The sequence below is a fragment of the Dipodomys ordii genome, unplaced genomic scaffold, assembly GCF_000151885.1.
Source record: "Dipodomys ordii isolate 6190 unplaced genomic scaffold, Dord_2.0 Scaffold27, whole genome shotgun sequence".
NCBI lineage: Eukaryota > Metazoa > Chordata > Mammalia > Rodentia > Heteromyidae > Dipodomys > Dipodomys ordii.
Window position 1 is genome coordinate 19,617,685 of NW_012267243.1, and position 15,812 is coordinate 19,633,496.

Genomic DNA, 15,812 nt, shown 5'->3' on the forward strand with positions numbered 1-15,812 from the left:
AGCCCGGCCCTGCCCTGCGCGCCCGCCCCGCAGTGAGGCGGTCGTGGGCCCGCGTCCTCCGGAGCCCGGCGCTCCTCCCCGGCGCGCTCCGTTGCCTTGGGCGTGGTTTGGAGAGCGAGGGTCGCAGGGGACGGAGGAAGGCTTGGAGATAGTTGACGCAACTGAACGGAGCTGGTCTGAAGAGCAGTTACCATTTCGTGTTTTGAAGTGCTGGGGTAGAATCCAGGGTCCTGCACGTGCTGGGCAGGTACTTTACCACTGAGCCACACCTGCAGCCTTAAAGCTGAGTGTGTGCGCGCACCAGTGCCAGCCCTGAGTCTTGAACTCACAGCCTCATGCTGCCCCTGAGCCTTGTGCAGCTTCACTTCTGGAGATGAGAGTCTCACAGACTTTCTTTTCCCAGCTTGGCTTTGAAAAGAAATCCTAAGAGCTCAGCTTCCTGAATAGCTAGGATTTACCGGCTGGAGAGGCACCGGCACCTAGCAATGCTGATACTTTATTTATTTATTGTCAGTCGTGGGAGCTGAACTCTGGGCCTGGGCGCTGTCCCTCAGCTCTTCAGCTCAAAGCTAGTGCCCTACCACTTGGGCCACAGCACCACTTCTGACTTTTTTCTGCTTATGAGGTGCTGAGGAATCAAACCCAAGGCCTCATGCATGCTAGGCAAGCACTCTACCACTGAGCCACCTTCCCAGCCCAAATGCTGACATTTTAAAATACAATGTTATTCCTCTCTCGTATGATATATATAGCTGTTCCTTGTTACATCCTCCATCTCTGAGAATCTTCTCTTCCCTAAATGCTTCACTCTCTGCCTTCTAAAGTAAGGTGGGCGAGGGGAATTCTAGCTGTTTGTCCAGGATGTAGCCCCAGTGCTCAGCCCTTGACCGCAAGCAGAATGGGTTTACTGTCCTTGTCCCAGCTTGATGGCTCTTCAACATGTCTGTCTCCCTCCCCCAGCTTATTTTGTAAAGTTCTCAAGAGCCAGGACAGTGACTTCAACTCCAGAGCGTGAAGATAGTGACCTGCTTTGCACATCTGTCCACCTTGGGTTTTCTCCAGTAGGACCTGGCCCCAAAGGTACCTCAGAGCCTTAATTATAACCTTACCTGCACGTGGTCCCAGTGCCCCTGGGCACTGGGGAACACCAGTGCTGTGTTGCAGGGCCAACACTCTTCTCCCAGATTTGTTCACTTCTCCAATTAGGGCAATACAACTGATGGTACTCATGGGAAGGGTTATCTTTCTCTCTGTCCCCACACGTAAGGACAGATCACATAGATACTCCTTACGTTTCCCAGGGCTTCTCCAAAGGGTTGATCTCTGTGGGCTTTGTCTGCTACCACCCAGAAACAACCTCAGGAAACCAGAACATTGAAGCCAGCGATTTCTGTTTGGAAATAGGGTCATCTTCTGCTGCTGACCTCCATCAAATCCCATCATGCCCACAGCCCTATGCCCCCGAGTCTTGGCTCCGAAGGAAAGTGAGGAGCCCAGGAAAATGAGAAGTCCTCCTGGAGAGAACCCTACCCCCCAGGGGGAGCTTCCCAGCCCCGAGTCTTCCCGCCGCCTATTCCGCCGATTCCGCTACCAAGAGGCTGCAGGCCCCCGGGAGGCTCTGCACCGCCTCTGGGACCTGTGCCGGGGCTGGCTGCGAATGGAGAGGCACACCAAAGAGCAGATCCTGGAGCTCCTCGTGTTGGAGCAGTTTCTAGCCATCCTGCCATGGGAGATCCAGAGCTGGGTGCGTGCCCAGGAGCCCGAGAACGGCGAGCAGGCTGTGGCTGCAGTGGAGGCACTGGAACGGGAGCCAGGGAGGCCCTGGCAGTGGGTGAGCAGGGCCGGGCTGGGGGAAGGAGAACCTGGTCAGATAGCCTGGGGTCAGGGTTTTGGTAGGGGTAGTTCTGTCTAGAGGTATGACCTTTAATATCAGGCCCAGATTGAGTCTGGTTTCTGAGGAAAGCAAATTTTACTTGCTAAGGGGTCTGATTTAGGCATGGTCCTGGCATCCTCCTGAAAGCCTTGTCCAAGGTTCAGGTTGGCATGGTCATCGGACTTCGGGCCGAGGCAGAGCCTGTTGGCTGAGCCTTGCCCAGGGTCCTCTCTACCTAGCCTTGAATAACTCTGGGATTGCAGCTGAAGCACTGTGAAGACCCTGTGGTGATCGATGATGGGGATGGCCCCCCGGACCAAGAGCAGGAGCGTTTGCCAGTGGAACCCCAGAGTGACCTCACAAAGAGCCAGGACGCTCAGCCCGCAGCCTTGGCACAGGGCCTGGGGTTCCTAAGTAGACCACCAGGACAGCTCTGCGAAGATCCAGGTACGCAGTCCATAGAATGCGTGTGTGGGGTGGCGGGAGGGACCATCTGGCACATACATACTTCTCCTGAGGAAACGGGAGAGTTACAATGGTCTGACCTTCCCTAAAACTATTGAATGAGAAGTTCACAAAGTTGTGGGGTCTCACCTATTGGAGAATGTACCTCTTATGGACTTTGTCAGTGAAGACAGCCAGGGACTGCTCCTATAAGCCAAGGCCTGTGGCCTGAGCTGGTCACATCCTTTCCTTTGCTAAGCAACTTTGGTTCACAGGTTCAATATGAATTCCAAGACTGGCCTGATCAGTGACCTCTGCATCATAGGGCCCTAGACACCATGAGCTGGGGCTTTGTGTGTCTCCACCGAGTGCACCAAGGCATGGCAGATGGATCTGTCCCCAATATGCTGGATTCTGAGTCTCACAGGGGTGACCTGAACCCTTCAGGCTCATTTTCTTCTGTCCAATGGAGATAGTAGTCATCCGTTATTTCCCCCTTTTTCTTTTTTAGTGGTGCTGAGATTTGACTCAGGGCATCATGCTTGCTAGATTGGCCTTCAGCTCTTTGGTCCATACCTACAGCCCTCCTTTTCACCTTTTTTGGTTTGTTTATTTTTGGCTTGAACTTGGGGCCTAGGCACTGTTTCTGAGCTGCTTTGGCTTGAGGCTAGCAGCTCCACTTCTTTTTTATTTTTGGGTCCGGTTGTGGGGCCTGAACTCTGGGACTCTGGGCCTGGGTGCTGTCCCTCAGCTCTTCAGCTCAGGGCTAGCACTCTACCGCTTGAGCCACAGCGCCACTTCCAGCTTTTTTCTTTTTGCTTATGTGGTGCTGAGGAATCAAACCCAGGGCCTCAGGCATGCAAGGCAAGCGCTCTGCCACTGAGCCACCTTCCCAGCCCCAGCAGCTCCACTTCTGGCTTTGTGTGTGTGTGCCAGTCCTAGGGCTTGAACTCAGGTCTTGGGCACTGTCCCTGAACTTCTTTTCTTCTCTTCTCTTTTCCTCTCTCTCTTTTTTTTTTTTCTTTTGGTTGTGGGGCTTGAACTCTGGGCCTGGGCGCTGCCCCTCAGCTCTTCAGCTCAAGGCTAGTGCTCTACCACTTGAGCCGCAGCACCACTTCTGGTGGCTTTTTCTCATGCATGCAAGGCAAGCGCTCTACCACTGAGCCACCATCCCAGCCCACTCCTGGGGCTTGAACTCTGGGCCTAACTGCTATCCCTGCACTTTTCAGCTCAAGGCTAGCTCTCTACCACTTGAGCTACAGTGCCACTTCCGGTTTTCTGGTGGTTTATTGATTGGAGATAAGAGTCTCACGGACTTTCTTTGCCTGGGCTGGCTTTGAACCATGACCCCCAGATCTCAGCCTCCTGAGTAGCTAGGATTACAGGTGTGAGCCACGGGCGCCCGGCAGTACTGTGCTTTTTCAAGCGGGGGCCACCCTGTGATGTTTGAGGTTATTGGTTCCGGGATACTCCAGTCCAAAACCCAGGGACACATTCATTCCTTTAGTAAAATTGCATAGTATTTGCATAATGTAGGCATATCTCCCCATGCTTTAAATCATTTCTGAGTTATTCATAATGCCTAATACAGTGTAAATGCTCGGTAAGTACTTGAAGAGTTACTTACGTTCAGTATAGACCTAGTTCTGTTGTCCTCTTTTTGTCTAAATGCATTTGAGCTGTAGTTAGTTCAGTTGGGCTGATTAGCCAACTTGACGGGAAGTTGTGCTTTTAGGTCGAAGAGTGATGTGGCCTGTTTGTCTGGCTAGATTGCTCTGTACTTAACAGTGGAGAATTTGGAGACAAAAGTGCATTATTGTTATTTGTGGAAGTTGTCCAGGACATTGTAATGTTTTTCAGTGGCCTAGGAGGGGAGCTAAGTGGTAGAGCATTTGTGTAGCATATGGGAGACACTAAGTTTGTTTGTTTGTTTGTTTTGTTGGTCATGGGGCCTGAACTCTGGGCCTGGGTGCTGTCCCTCAGCTCTTCAGCTCAAGGCTAGCACTTTCCCACTTGAGCCATAGCACCACTTCTGGCTTTTTCTGTGATTAATTGGAGATAAGAGTTTTGTGGACTTTCCTTCCCAGGATGGCTTTGAACAGTGATCCTCAGATCTCAGCCTCCTGAGTAGCTAGGATTGCAGGCGTGAGCCACTGGCTCACTTGTGATTTATTTTATTTTGTGTCAATACTGGGGCTTGAACTCAAGGCCTGGGTGTGGCTTCTGAGCTTTTCTGCTCAAGGCTAGTGCTTTACTGTGTGAACCACAGCTCCACTTCGGCTTTTTGGGGTAATTGATTGGAGATAAAAGTCTCAAGGAGCCAGGTGCTGGTTGGCTCACACCTGTAATCCTAGCTACTCAGGGGTTGAGATCTGAAGATTGTGGTTTGAAGTCAGCCTGAGCAGAAAAGTTCATTGCCTTTTTTTTTTAAGTTGTGAGGATTGAACTCAGGACCTGGGTGCTGCCCCTGCATCTCTGTGCTCAAGGCTAGTGTTCTACCATTTGAACCACAGGACCACTTCTGTTTTTTGAGTATTTTATTTGAGATAAGAGTCACCTGGGGACTTTGCTCCCTGAGCTGGCTTCGAACCATGATTCTCAGATCTCAGCCTCCTGAGTCGCTAGGGTTACAGGTGTGAGCCACCAGTGCCCAGCTAGTGACACTGTTACCTACACACACAAATTGGAAGTGGAGCTATGGCTCAACACATAGAGTGCAAAAGCTGAGAGACAATGACTAGGCCCAGAGTTCAAACCCCAAGACCAGCCAAAAAAAAAAAAAAGCGAGTCTCAGTGGGCTTTCCTGCCCAGGCTTCCCTCAGATCTGTCTCCTGAGTGGATTACAGGTGTGAGTCACCAGCATTCAGCTCCATCTATGGGTTTTGAGTCAGCAGGGTCAGCACTAATGATTACCACAGAGCCTAGAACAAGCTACCAATCAGAATTACCTTCTTTCTGATCATGAAGTTCTTTCAAAAATGCTAGACTTTGTTTTGCCTTCTAACATGACATCCAGAGTGTGACACTCAAAAGTGACCTTGTATTATCAAGGCCATGGTAGTTGGTCTGTCTGCAGGAGCAGAATTAAAATATCTCCTGTAATCCCACTCAGCAGGCTGACATCTGAGGATCATGGTTCAAAGCCAACAGGTGTAGACAACTCTGACTCTCTTACCTCCAATTAACTACCAAAAACTGGGAGAGGAGCTGTGACTCAAGTGCTAAACTCTTTGGTGAAAAAATAAGGTATAGTGCCCAGGCCTTGTGTTAAAAAATGAATGAATGAATAAGTAAGCAAATAAAATAACCCTTCTAGCTGGGCATGTAGTTCAAACCCATAATTAGAGCTACTTGGGAGATGGAGATTGTTGGATCATTGGAACTTTTCTTCTGAGCCCTGATTAGAGTTTGAGTATGATCTCAGCCGATGGCTTGGTATAGTGGTGTTTGCCGAAGAGGCATAGTGGCTGAGCACAGTGGCAGGCACATGTCACCCTAGTGACATGGAGAAGGGTCACAGCCCAAGCTACCCTGGACAAGAAATGAAATGTTACTTCAAAAATAACCAATGTGGGCTGGGAAGGTGGCTCAGTGGTAGAGTGCTTGCCTTGCATGCATGAGGCCCTGGGTTCGATTCCTCAGCACCACATAAGCAAAGAAAAGAAAAAACCCGGAAGTGGCGCTGTGGCTCAAGTGGTAGAACGCTAGCCTTGAGCTGAAGAGCTGAGAGACAGCACCCAGGCCCAGAGCTCAGGCCCCACGACTGACAAAAAAAAAATAAATAACCAATGCACTGGGCACCAGTGGCTCGCTCACACCTGTAATCCTAGCTACTCTGGAGCCTGAGATCTGAGGATTGCTGTTCAAAGCCAGCCCTGGCTTTGAACCCATAAACCACCAGAAAACCAGAAGTGGCACTGTGGCTCAAGAGGTAGAACACTCACCTTGAGCTGAAGAGTTCAGGAACCGCGCCCAGGTCAAGAGTTCAAGCACCACAACTGACCAAAAAACAAGCAAAAAATAGCCAATGCAACTGCTGTATATCACCTCTAAAATAACAATAAATTAAAAAACAAACCAATAATCCAAGTGGTGGTGGCTCACACCTGTAATCATACTCTCAGAAGGCTGAGATTTGAGGTTTGTTTGAAGCCTGTCATTCAGGAAAGTTATCAATGCATAAAGGAGCAGAGAAGGCCCAGTGTTCGGGCCCCACACCCGACAAAAAAACCCAAAAAACTTGAGAGGTCTGTATAGCACAGAGGCCATAGATTGAATGCAAAATGATCTCATCATAAAAAATGATGTTAGGTGAGGTGATGGGTATGTTAGCTGGATCAGTCATCTCACTTTGTACTTACTGTTTTGTACATAGTTTTTGTACTCAAAACATGTTCTTGGCCAGGTGCCAGTGGCTTATGCCTGTAATCCTAGCTACTCAGGAGGCTGAAATCTGAGCATTAGCATTGAGCTGAAGAGCTGAGGGACAGTTCAAGGCTAGCGCTCTACCACTTGAGACACCGCACCACTTCCAGCTTTTTTCTTTTTGCTTATATGGTGCTGAGGAATTGAACCCAGGGCTTCATGCATTTTAAGGCAAGCGCTCTACTACTGAGCCACCTTCCTAGTCCCAGCTCCCCCAATTTTAGTCTGATATCATCACACCCAGTGCCTTGTGCACAAGACATAAACACTCTACTACTGAACCCTCTGTCAGGAGGCCTTTGGAAGCACATTATTTTTACCTAGTTGAACCTTGACCAGGTAAGGAGCTCATGAGGGAAGTGAGATGGTTCGAAAGTCGCACTCCGAGCCTAGGTGACGGGGCTGGTCTTGGCCAGTGCTCTTCCAGGGTATCTGACAGAAACTGCTGGCACTTTTCCCTCCCTTCTCTTGCTCCCCTTTTCACCACTTTTCTTTCTCTGTCCTCCTACCCTCTTTTCCTTATTACCCTTTCTCCTCCCTTTTTTCCCCCTTCTGGAGCTGGTGCTACTCAGGGCCTCATTCTCATTCCCACTCAAAAGGCTTGGCACTCTTCTGCTGGAGCCACAGCTCCACTTCTGGCTTTTTTGTGGTTAATTAGAAATAAAGTCTCATACTCTTCTGCCTGTGCTGATTTCCAGCCACCACCCTCAGATCTTGAGTAGCTAGGAGTAGAGGCATGACTCACCAGCACCCAACCGGTGAGTTTGGTTTTTCAAGATTTTTATTAATTTTTTAGTACTAGGGTTTGAACTCAGGGCCTCATGCTTCCTGGACAGGGCTCTACCAGTTGAGATATGCCTCCCAGTTCTTAATTAGCTTTCAGGTAGAGTCTGATGTTTTTGCCCAGAGCCAGCTAAAGCCTCTACACATAAGATCATGTGGCATTTGTCTATCTGAAGCATGTTTCAAATAGTATAATGTCCCCCTGCTTCATCTGTGTGGTTACAAATGATGTGTCCTTATTAGTGAAGGCAGAACAGTAGCACTCCATTGTGTATACAGACCAGTTTTCTTCATCTGGTCACCAGCTATAGGGTACCTGGGCTGGTTCCACTCCTGAGTTATTGAAAGTTCTGCAGTGAACATGAATGGAGACTCATGGGGGGATTATTAGATCATCGGGGAACTCTGGTCTTCACCTTTTCTCTAATGGCTGAGGTCTATGTTGTTACTGGTAATGGACAAGGGTTCTTTATCTCCCATCCTCAGATACCGTCTTTGCCTGGAGCTCTGGAGTACACAAACTTACAGGTATTATGTAAACTTTTGTGACAACCAGGGGTCCCATGTTGACTTATTCCCTTCAGTCCTTATTGACATTTTTTTCTTTCTTTTCTTTTTTTTGGTTGGTCTGTGGCTTGAACTCAGTGTCTAGGCTCTGTCCCTGAGTCTCTCTATGCTCAGAGCTAGTGCTCTACCCCTTGAGCTATAGCTCCACTTCCAGCTTTTTCTGTGGTACTGAGGAGTTCAGCCCAGGGCTTCATGCATGCTAGGCAAGCACTCTACCACTGAGCCACATTTCCAGCCCTGCCACTTTATTTTCTACTTATTTGTTGGCTTATTTTGTGTGCCATTCCTGGGGCATAAACTCAGGGCCTGGACACTGTTCCTGAGTTTTTTTATTCAAGGCTGGCCACAGTGCTGCTTCTGGCTTTTTTGGTGGTCAGTTGGAGATAAGAGTTTCACAAACTTTCCTGCAGGGGCTGGCTTAGAACCATTGTTTTCAGAACTTCTTGTCCTGAGTAGCTAGGATTACAGGTGTAAGCCTCCAGTGCCCAGCTTGTTTTCCCTGTATTTTAGACAACAAAACTGAAGTCCTTTGGCTGGGAGTGTGGCTTAGTATTAGAGTGCTTGCTTAGCATGTATGAAGTTCTGGGTTCGATTCCTCAGTACCACATAAACAGAAAAGGCCAGGCAGTGCCCAGGCCTTGGTTCAAGCCCCAGAGCTGGTGCCTAGGTGAGGTCAGGGAGCTAATTATATCTAATGCAGGCATCCTTGTGGTGGCCAAGATGCTTTGGTTTGCAAAGTGTTTTTCCTGTGCTGCTTATCCTCCAGGTGAGGACTTTTAGGAGAAGCACCAGGAATGTCTTGCTATTGGTTCTCTCACTTGAAATCTCTGTTTGCAAAATTGGAAGTAGCTAAGCCTGAGGAGCCCACAAAGTGGAGAGCCAGGCCGGGCTCCCTTCAGCATCATGTTTCTGATCTCTTTCAGTTCCTCAGGACGTTGTCCTTCAAGAGGAAAGCATGAGAGATGCCCAGCAGGTGACCACCTGCCACCTGCCCCCGGTGAGTAATGGCTGTACAGTCCTTGAAAACCTGGCATTGGCCTCTCTGAACGACACCACAGGGCAGGGGAGCTTCCTGGAACCCCAGCCACTTTGCTGGTGGCCATATTAGATGTTTAGCCCCAGCCCAAAAAAATGAACATGAGCAGGACTGAGCTACGGTGCTACCTTGTGCAGACAGATGGCAGAGCACAGTGGCCAGGAGTCCTAAGCTATGGACCTCGGAGGAGAAGACCAGAGCTTAGTTTAGTTTTGTTTTTTTCTTGATGGTCATGGGGTTTGAACTCTGGGCCTGGGCACTGTCCCTGAGCTTTACTCAACGCTAGTGCTCCACCAGTTTTCTGGTGGTTATTTGGATATAAGAGCCTCACAGACTTTCCTGCCTGGCTGGCTCTGAACCTCAATCCTCAGATCTCAATGTCCTGAGTACCTAGCATTATAGGATTGGGCCACCAGTGCCCAGCTTAACACATAGGTTCTAGTAAATCAGTGCTTTCTGGTTACTCTGTTGAAGATATAGTTGTACTGGCTTTGGGGCTTGATCTCGGCCTGGCAACTGTCCCTGAACTTCTTTTTGCTCAATGCTAGCACTCTACCATTTGAGTCACTGTTCCACTTTTACCTCTTTCTGGGTAGTTTATTGTAAATAAGAGTCTTATGGGCTAGGAATGTGGCTTCTTGCCTAGCACTGTCCCTGAGCTTATTATTTTTTTTTGTCAGTCATGGGGCTTGAACTCTGGGCTTGGGATCTGTCCTTGCGCTCTTCAGTTCAAGGCAAGCGCTCTACTGCTTGAGCCACAGTGCAACTTCCGGTTTTCTAGTGGTTTATTGGAGATTAGAGTCTCACGGATTTTCCTGCCCGGGCTGGTTTTGAACCATGATCCTCAGATCTCAGCCTCCTGAGTAGCTAGGATTACAGGTGTGAGCCACCAGCGCCCGGCAGCCTCTGAGCTTCTTTTACTCAAGGCTAGCACTTTACGACTTGAGCCACAGTGCCATTTCTGGCTTTTTATTTTGTTTTGTTTTTGAAGAATGGAACCCAGGGCTTCATGCATGCTAGGCAAGCCCTCTAACCACTAAGCCACATTCCCAACCCTTTCTTTTTTGTTGGCTGTAGGGCTTGAACTCAGGACCTGGGCACTGTGCCTGAAGCTTTTCATTCAAGGCTAGTGGTCTACCACTTTGAGCCACAGCTTGTTTTCTGGTGGTTAATTGGAAATAAAGAGTCTCACAGTCAGTCCTGTGGCTTAGACCTGAGATCTGAAGATCGTGTTTGAAGCCAGCATGGACAGGAACATCCCGGAGAGACTTATCTCCAATTAAGCACTCAAAACCTGGAAGTGGTGCTGAGGCTCAAATGGTAAAATGCCAACCTTGAGCACAAAGAGGCTCAGAGGCAGCGCCCATGCCCTGAGTTTTTTCCGTTCTTTTTGAAATCTCTTTTGATTCTTGATAAAAATGTGAGATTTTTTTTCTCTTGAAACTTAGCCTGTAGCCTTGTGATCTTACTCAAACCCTCAGTTTGTTGCTGGTGGATACTCAGGAGGCTGAGATCTTAGGTGTGTGGTTCAAAGCCATCTGGGCAGGAAAGTGTGTGAGGCTTATCTCCAATTAACCACTGAAAAGCTGGATACAGCGCTGTGGCTAGAGTGGTAGAGCATTAGTTTTGAGAACAAAAGCTCAGGGTCAGCACCCAGTCCCCAAGTTTAAGCCCCTAGGTCTAGTTCATAAACACACACAGGCACATACTCATTCTTACTTTTAATGGATAAGACCATTTTAGATAATCTAAAACACAAAAGGACTGATTTTTGGGTTGCACAATCAAAATTGCCAAGAACAAAATTATTACAGTAATAATAAACTAATCATAGCAAGATGAGGAGCTTGGAGCTCTGAAGAGCTCCTCTGGACTTGAGCTGTCAGTAGCCTGAGGCCTCTGCTGGACCATTTCACCTGGTCTTGAGAAAATGCCCTTGCGTTTGGCTGCCCAGGTGTCACCTCTGGAAAGGACCTGGTTTCCAGCAGGGCTGTCTTTTCTGGTATGCAGAGCCAGCAATGTCATTCTTTTTTCTTTTTGACATTCTTTTCTTTTTTCTGTTGGTGGTGGGGCTTGAGCTTTGTCCGGGTATTGTCACTGAGCTTTTTGGCTCAAGACTAGTGCTCTATTACTTTGAGCGACAACTCTACTTCTAGTTTTCAGGTGGTTAATTGGAGATGAGAGTCTCATCTGGACTTTCCTGCTTGGGTTGACTTCAAGCTATGATTATCAGATCTCAGTCTCATGAGTCGCTAGGATTTCAGGCAGGAGCCACTAGTGCCTGGCATGACATTTTTGAGCCAAAAGGCAGGCCCTTGCAAGAGACCTATTCTGCTGGTGCCTTGATCTTGGATTTTTTGCTTCTGGAATTGACATAATTGCTGTTTAGAGGCCACTGAGTCTATATATTTTTGTTTGTTTGTCTGTTTTTGCTGGGCCTGGGGCCTGAACTCTGGGCCTGGGCGCTGTCCCTCAGCTCCGTAGCTCAAGGTGAGCATCCTACCACTTGAGCCACAGCGCCACTTCCACTTTTTTCTGCTTATGTGGTGCTGAGTAATCAAACCCAGGGCCTCATGCATACGAGGCAAGCGCTCTACCACTGAGCCACCTTCCCAGCCCTCTGTAGTGTTTGTTCATAGCACCCTGAGTGGACTAAGATACTTAGGTCATCCCTAGATTGAGACCTTCTGTTCTCCTGTGGTTTCAGAACCGGGTTTCTCCATTTAAGGACATGATCCTATGTTTCTCTGAAGAGGACTGGTCCCTTCTAGACCCTGCCCAGACTGGTTACTATGGCGAGTTCATCATTGGAGAGGACTACGAGGTCTCAGTGTCTCCAAGTAAGACCTAACTCCTATGCCCTCTGAGACAGGGACCTGGCAGGGGTCTTGCCCTGAGTCAGTGACTTCCTCCTAGAAGGTCAGGACACTGGGCACTGCCTCCAGTCTTACTGCTCACCTTTCAGCCTTGAGAGGAGGCCCTGTGTGCGGGGTCCCACAGCTGCATTTCTCTGCACTTGTAGGCCAGGCTTCCCAGTCTGTTCTAGAAACCAGTTATGACATTGTAGCATTTCTGTTCTTCAACCATTGTTACCCCGTCGCCTTTTCCAGCTCTGAGAGCTGCCTGGGCTGGGCTGTCCCTCCGGGGTGCTGCCTCCGCTTGGACTTCCCACACCTCTCAGTCCCTCCTGGTCCCTGACTGTGGGTGAGTCTCACACTGGACCAAGCCCTGATGGCCTGCAGGAACAGGTCACAAATCCAGGTGTGTCCTGCGCCTTTCTAAACAGATGAAGCACCAGCCCAGCCAGATCTTTCCCAGGGAGAGGAGAGCGAGCCACGGGTTCCAGAGTTTCAGGACCTCCAGGGCAAAGAAGGGCCTCAGGTCCCCCACTTGGGTGAGTATGATCCAGAAGTGGTGGTGTAAAGGGAGAGCTGGGCTGTTCCCTCATCATTTTCCCAAGCCTCCCATCCACATCCCTTCACTCTGTCTTAGAGATGGTTCAGGTCTTGTCTTGTCCTTGGCTTCCTTTTTTATTTTATTTGCCAGTCTTGGGGCTTGAGCTCTGGGCCTGGGCACTGTCCCTCAGCTCTTCAGCTCAAGGCTAGCGCTCTACCACTTGAGCCACAGCACCACTTGTGGCTTTTCTGTGTGTGTATGTGATACTGAGGAGTTGAACCCAGGGCTTCATGCATGCTAGGCAAGCACTCTACCACTAAGCCACATTCCTAGCTCTGTCCCTGACTTCTTGCTGAAAGAATGGGGATCATTTCTGCCATCAACAGGGATTGTTCTCCCTTTACTAAGGGCTGAGAAATAGTGGGAATCGTTTGCCTACAAGAAGCAGCACCTGGTTTGTACTGACAAGGCCCTCTAGAAGTGAAGTCAGATGCTTGAGACAAGCCAGGCTGCTGGGGGCATCTCTTCTTGATCAAGCACTGAGCATATTAACCCCCCTGACACTTTGCTTCCTTGTGGAGGGGCCATGCTAATCTCTGTATCGTTCCAGTTTTAGTACCTGTGCTGCCGAAGCGAGCATGACACTTTGCTTCCTGCACAAGTGCTGCAGGGAGGGGCTCTGCCTTGTTTTGGTGCTCAGCTGTTGGTCTCTGCAGCTCATGTTTGTAATCCCTGTGCCGTGCTGTGAATAACTTGCCTCTTTGGAGCTTGGTGTCCAGTCAGCAACAGCCCTGGAACTCCTGCCTTGGCACCACGGTGTCAGGTTCTGGTGTACCCTCTTCATGCGGAACATGCATCCAGAGCCTCTGGTGTGGTGTGGTAGCTCCTATGCCTCCAGTCTCTGCCCCATAGACTTCATGGGCTATGTAGAGGGTCTGCAGGTCTGACTGTAGAGAACCTCATAGTTAAAGCCATTACTTGTTTGGCTACAAAGATAAACAGAACCAAGTCCTATAGTGATTCTGGCTTCAGACCCCAGATTCGTGGTATCAGCATATTTTGCCTTCAGCATTATTCACTCAGTAAATGCAGAGTGACTACTTCTTAGGCCCCAGTGGGGAGCTCCATACCCTCAACTCTCTGCCTGGCCTCTTTCCAGGCCCCAGGTAGTAGTGACAGTACAAGACAATTACTTCTCTCATTTTCTTCTTTGGAAAGACTTTCCTAGTCTTCAGCCATTCCAGGTGGAGGAAAGAAGGAGGTGGGAGGAGCTACAGGTGCCAGGTCTGCAGGCCTGCCCACAGGTGATGCTCCCACAAAGCAACTGTCCAGGTAAGGAGGGCCTTTGTGTCATGGGTGTAGGTCTTGGGAGCATGTGCAGGGGTAAGAGGTGGAATTCAGTGATCCTGGACAGTCTGGGGCCATTAAGCAACCTTAATGTGAAACAGCATTGTAGGACTAGATCACTTCAGTTGTTACTTTATAACTTGCTAAGTCATGTCACCCAGCAGTGTCCAAGCAAAGAGGCTGAGCACATGAGAAGTCTAGCATAGTCCCTGGGGCATTTCAGTGCTCGCACATGGCATGATCTTTGGCATGATCCTGACCGACTTTTGCTGTGTTTGGTTTAGTGAGGTGGCTCCTGTGCAGAGAGTCAAGGATAAATATTACACTGATAAATACTGCATCAGCTGTAGTCTCTGGCTCAGGAAGACATGAGTTGAGGGTGCGGGGTTAGGGAAAATGGCACTGAGGCCAGGAGAGAAAGGTGCCCAGGGTGCTCTGGTCTTGGTGTGGCCCAGGTGTTTCCTTCTCCAACTCCAGGGGCCTGTGCAGTGCACCTTAGGTCCCTTACGGCCACCAAGCATTGGGAAAATGAGTTTCTGCACTGCCAGCGGAGCCTTCTTGGACAGGGTCTGGGGTGAGATGTAGCCAGGACAGCACACTGACCCACCACGTTGGTTGCCTACAGCCGGAGGTGACTCGCCGCCCCTAAAGAATGGCCTCGACCAGGAAGTGACCATTGAGATCGTCCTGTCCAGCTCTGGGGAAGAGGACTCCCAGCACGGCCCGTACTGCAGGGAAGAGCGAAGGAGCAGCCCGGAGAAGCAGCTGAGCAGCGCCGAGGTCCGGGGCGAGGGGCAGGCCTCCCAGAAATCCTACGTGTGTCCAAACTGCGGGAAGATCTTCCGCTGGAGGGTCAACTTCATCCGGCACCTGCGGAGTCGTAGGGAGCAGAAGCCGCACGAGTGCTCAGTGTGCGGGGAGCTGTTCAGTGACAGCGAGGACCTGGACGGGCATCTGGAGACCCATGAGACCCCGAAGCCCTACAGGTGTGGCGTCTGTGGGAAGAGCTTCCGCCTCAACGCACACCTGCTCTCGCACAGGCGGATACACGTGCAGCCAGACAGACTCAAGCCGGTGCCGAAGAGAGAGGAGCGGGAGTCAGAGAGCGAGGGCCGGGGTCCAGAGCCCCTGCTGGAAAAGAGCAAGGCCAAGCCCAGCACACAGTGCCGTGACTGTGGGAAGGGCTTCCAGCGGCAGGACCAGCTGCTCAGGCACCGCAGCACCTTCCACCTGAAGGACGAGGGGCGTCCCTTCCGCTGCCGGTACTGTGTGAAAAGCTTCGTGCACAATTGCGACCTCCTCCGCCACGAGCGCCTGCACATGAAGCGGCGCTCCAAGCAGGCCCTCAACTCCTACTGAGCCCTCCCGGCGCAGCCACACGCACTGTGCCCCTGCCCAGGACAGAGACAGCGGCTCTTCCTGCCCTTTGCTCTCAGGTAGTGTCCAACTTCTGGTGCCATGGGAGCCCCCTTCCTCCTCCCCAGATAAGGAGAGTGGCTTGCCCAGCCTTCCTTCCCATTCTGCTGTGCCAAAAACCAGGGAAGGCATGTCACCACCAGCTTCAGCATGCTTCATATGCGTGTCGTAACGGACACCCCCCCCCCACACACCCCATCCTCCCCAGGTCAAGGGTAACTGCAGTTCCTGTCCAACTGCCAGTGGGATGATGGGCTGACAGGAAGGCCGTGGGACTGGGGCCCCAGTAGAGAGCAGGGCCAAACACTGAACTATGTCCTGTTACCAAAAGCCAGCCCCAGCCCACCCTGTCCCAGGAGCACCCCACAGGTCCCAGAGCCTTGGCAGTGGGGGATAGACACGCTCTGGCAGCCACGTGGCACGGATGGGGAGCTCATCCCAAGCAAGCTCCCGTTTAACCTCTTGCCTGTCTACTCCAACCTGCCTTTTTTTTTTTTATCCTGAAGGTCCTTAGGAAATGTGTGA

General features: G+C 50.4%; 1 protein-coding gene across 3 annotated transcripts; it reads left to right on the forward strand.

The window, feature by feature from the left end:
* Positions 1-828: 828 nt before the first annotated feature.
* Znf496 (zinc finger protein 496) lies at positions 829-15,477 on the forward strand. 3 transcript variants are annotated; one of them, XM_013015762.1, is made up of 9 exons: positions 829-1,080; positions 1,302-1,831; positions 2,137-2,320; positions 8,012-8,053; positions 9,016-9,089; positions 11,836-11,968; positions 12,415-12,522; positions 13,743-13,856; positions 14,497-15,477. In XM_013015762.1, the coding sequence occupies exons 2-9, from the start codon at positions 1,442-1,444 to the stop codon at positions 15,228-15,230; spliced, it is 1,779 nt and encodes a 592-aa protein (XP_012871216.1). In that variant the 5' UTR covers positions 829-1,080; positions 1,302-1,441; the 3' UTR covers positions 15,231-15,477. The 3 variants fall into 3 exon arrangements, with proteins under 3 accessions (XP_012871216.1, XP_012871214.1, XP_012871217.1); XM_013015760.1 differs by having other exon boundaries at positions 1,405-1,831; XM_013015763.1 differs by lacking the exon at positions 8,012-8,053 and having other exon boundaries at positions 1,405-1,831.
* The last annotated feature ends 335 nt before the right edge of the window (positions 15,478-15,812 follow it).

Excerpts from the sequence above, each read along its gene's own strand:
- Znf496 (XM_013015762.1), top strand. The coding sequence starts at position 1,442 with ATGCCCACAGCCCTATGCCCCCGAGTCTTGGCTCCGAAGGAAAGTGAG. Across the intron at positions 11,969-12,414 it reads CGAGGTCTCAGTGTCTCCAA|ATGAAGCACCAGCCCAGCCA; the intron begins GTAAGACCTAAC and ends CTTTCTAAACAG. Across the intron at positions 13,857-14,496 it reads CCCACAAAGCAACTGTCCAG|CCGGAGGTGACTCGCCGCCC; the intron begins GTAAGGAGGGCC and ends GGTTGCCTACAG.